Consider the following 3,895-nt stretch of genomic DNA (forward strand, 5'->3'; position numbering starts at 1 on the left):
GATGGCTGCTTGTTTACCTTCAAGCCTTTAAGACCCCAGACTCTATATCTTTTGATAGCTGGACACCATCAGCTTTCTTCATCACATTTGCTTATGCACCCACTTTGTCTTCAGTGATCGTGTAAAAAAGGTGAGCATCACAGAATGTTGGGTTATTAGAATACAGTGTCCTTGCATTGATGGAGTACTTGAGTAGAGGCCCAATGTCTGTCTGTTACCTTAATATTTAACATATAAATATATGTACATAGATCTATTTTCCTATCATTACACATAAGTATATTTACATATATACCAAGGCAATAGGTTTAAGTAGAGTACAAATGATACCGGGAAAGGAAGAAATGTATTCACAGTAATCATTGCTACTAGGGCAGCATCTTAGCTGAGCACCTGGGTCCTGAAGCTTGGCCTCACTTAACCACCTTCATGTTGAGTGACCTTAACCTCTCTGATTGCTCATTGCCTTGATCTGTAAAATATGGAAAACAATGACGTTATCTCACAGGGTTAGAACCAAAAGGAAAACACCGTCAGCATATCTCAAACTGAGAGGATTCAAGAAAAATACAAGTTGCAAGTTGCAATATTGAAAGACTTTGTGGGCAAAATATTGAATGATGAAGTAATCACCAAAAGAAGCCAGGAAGAATACAGAATCATGTACTGAAAAAACAGCCAAAGTCAACCATTTCAAGACGTGGTATAGAAGCAAGAACTAATGGTACTGAAGGAAGAAGTTCAAGCTTCACTGAAAGAATTAGCCAAAAATAAGTCTCCATGAAATGATGGAAGATCAACTGAAATGTTTCCATAAGCTGATGAAGCACTGGAAGCCCTCACTAGTTTATGTCAGTAAATTTGGAAGACAGCTACTTGGCCAACGAACTGGAAGAGATCCATATTTGTACCCATTCCAAGAAAAGGTGACCCAAAAGAATGTTCAAATTACAGAACAATATCATTAATATCAGATGTAACTAAAATTTTGCTGAAGATCATCCAACAATGCTCATAGCAGTTCATAGGCAGGGAGCTGCCATGGGTGTAGGCCAGATTCAGAAGAGGACATACAACAAGGGATATAACTGTTGATGTCAGATGGATCTTGCATGAAAGGAGGGAATACCAGAAATATGCTTACTTCTGTTTTATTGACTAGGCCAAAGCATTTGACTGTGTGGATCATAACAAACTATGGGTACCCTTGAGAAGAATGGGAATTCCACACAACACTTCATGGTGCTCCTACAGAACTTGTACATAAACGATCAAGAGGCAATTGTGCAAAACGAACAAGCGAATAACACATGGTTTTAAATCAGGAAGCTTGGGTGTCAAGGCTGTAGCCTCTCACTGTATTGTTCAATATGCACACTGAGCAAATTATCACAGAAGCCGGCTTACACGAAGAAGAATGTGTCATCAGGATTGGAGGAGGGTTTATAAACAACCTAAGATACGCAGATGACACAACCTTGCTTGCTGATGAAGAGGATGTGACTTATTTGCCGATGAAGATGAAGGACTCTAGCCTTCAGTATGGATTGCAATTCAATGTAAATAAAGCCCAAATCCTGATGATAAATGGAGAAAAGATTGAAGGTGTCAAGAATTTCATCTTGCTTGGATCCACAATCAATGCTCGTGGAAGCCACAGTCAGGAGATCAAAAGACACATTGTATTGTAAAGTAAATCTGCTGCGCAAGACGTCTTTAAAGTGCTGGACAGTGGGATGTTATTCTGAGGACTAAGGCGTCCCTGACACAAGCCATGCTATTTCCCACGGTCTCATGTGCAGGTGAAAGTTGGACACGAAATAAGGAAGACTGACGAAGAAGGATTTCACTTGATTATGGTGTTGATGAAATATACTGAACTTCCAAACAATGAACAAATCTGTCTTGGAAGAAGTACAGCCAGAATGCTCCTTAGAGGCAAGGATGGCAAGGCTCTCATATCCTTTGGACATGGTGTCAGGAGAGTGAGTCCCTGGAGAAGGACAACATGCTTGGTTAAGTAGAGAGGGCACTGAAAATGAGGAAAGCCCTTGAGAGGGATTGACACTGTGGCTGCAACAATGGGCTTAAACAAAGAACAATTGTGAGGATGTTACAAGACTGAGCAGTGTTTCGGTCTGTAAATAGGATTGCTATGAGTCAGAACATAGTTCTTTTGTGCTCCAACTTCTCTGTATCAGGTTGCATGCAATGCTATCTTCTAAAATAATTTTCTTTTTAAATTTCAATAAATCATTCTATTGGGAGCTCTTACAGCTCTTACAATAACCTATATATCAATTGTATCAAGCACATTTGTAGATATGTTTCCATCAACATTTCCAAAACTTTTTCTTTCTACTTGAGCCCTTGGTATCAGCTCCTCATAAAATAATTTTCTCGACATGGAGACTCAAATCCGGGCTTCTGTCATAGAAGGCAATGGTTCCTCTGGCTGCTGGGTAACTTCTGACCATGGTTCCTAAGGGAAATCTAAAGAACTGCTCAGAGACTTACCCCTGGACCTCTTTCAGTCCTCTGGTTGGCCCATGCTGACACCGCTCATCAAACACATCATTTAATTGTGTTAGGTGAGTCCGTGCCTTCATGACTGATAGCACATCCTCTGGTGTCCCTCCACACTTTAGTTACTGCAAGCCATGGTGACAGCTAGCTCCCCTTAGAGCGCCCTTTGTCCTTGCCACTAGAGTGGTCAAGAGAAAGGGGCCAATGGCCTTCCTCCTATTGCTCACCACAGATACTGCTTCCCACACAGCCCTGAGAACGCTGAAGGCAACGCAAGTAGAGGGCAGGAGCACAGTTATGAGGATCACACAAGTTCTGGGTTAAGAAAAAGCACACCACAAATAACCAAGATTTGGGAATAAAGACAATGCGAATGAAGGGTGGACATAGACTCACTGGAGTTTGGGCTGAATGGAATCACCTTAGCTACCTCAGAAAGCGACTTACCATGCACGAGTCCACTGTGCCGGACTCATAGCCGGCACATAGCATCCGCGGGGTGATGGTCTTCATGTCAAAATAAGACTGGCACTCTTCCTGGGAAATTATGCGGACCTCTCCCTCTTGCAATTTAAAAGGCACTGAATTAAAAGAGAAGAATAAGACACATGTATGTGTGTGTATGTCTTTCTCTATATACACATACATATATGTGTATATATATAGTCATTAAAACCTCTCAAAAGTGAGGCTAGCCAAATGTTAACTTATATTTTTAAAGCAAGGAAATATTATTTTGAAAAGTTTTGCGATATAATTCACATACCATACAGTTCAAGTTCAATCATATCAAGAACACTTGTACAATCATCACCTCAGTCATCATTAGAGCATTTTCTTCTTTCTTGTACTCATCCTTGTTGACTTTTTGTTTCACCCCAACCTCCCCTCCCGTCCCCCTAGGAAATTATTAATCCAGTCATTGTCTCTATACATTTATCTACTTTAGGTTCTCTATAAGAAAAACATACAATAAAAGAAAACAAAAAGCAACCAACAACAATGACAAAATAAAACAGAAAAACCTCAATTGAAAAGAAAGCAGAAAGGCCTGGTAGGGCGAGACCAAGGGTAATGTAACTGAGAGGAATTGCTGAAACCCTAATGAAGGCTGAACATGATAGTGGTACAAGAGGAAAGTCAAAGGAAATAGAGGAAGGAGCTAGGAGGTAAATGGGCATTTATAGAAGTCTAAATAAAGGCATGTACATATGTAAATATATTTATATATGAGGATGTGGAAATAGATCTATGTATAGGTATAGGTTTAGTATGAAGGTAGCAGATGGACATTGTATGTCCATATGTATAGGTTTAGTATTAAGGTAGCAGATGGACATTGGGTCTCCACTCAAGTACTCCCTCAATG

The 3,895-nt window shown here is 40.2% G+C and overlaps 1 protein-coding gene across 1 annotated transcript in view; it reads right to left on the bottom strand.

The window, feature by feature from the left end:
* Positions 1-3,895, bottom strand: part of CORIN (corin, serine peptidase) — a 358,777-nt gene that overhangs the window by 5,338 nt on the left and 349,544 nt on the right. Inside the window, exon 20 of the mRNA XM_045284056.1 lies at positions 2,974-3,107. Coding sequence (XP_045139991.1) covers positions 2,974-3,107 — 134 coding nt within the window. The remainder of the gene's footprint in view (positions 1-2,973; positions 3,108-3,895) is intronic.

The sequence above is a fragment of the Echinops telfairi genome, unplaced genomic scaffold (assembly GCF_000313985.2).
Source record: "Echinops telfairi isolate 266 unplaced genomic scaffold, ASM31398v2 ScPeMD7_7468;HRSCAF=8506_0, whole genome shotgun sequence".
Lineage (NCBI taxonomy): Eukaryota > Metazoa > Chordata > Mammalia > Afrosoricida > Tenrecidae > Echinops > Echinops telfairi.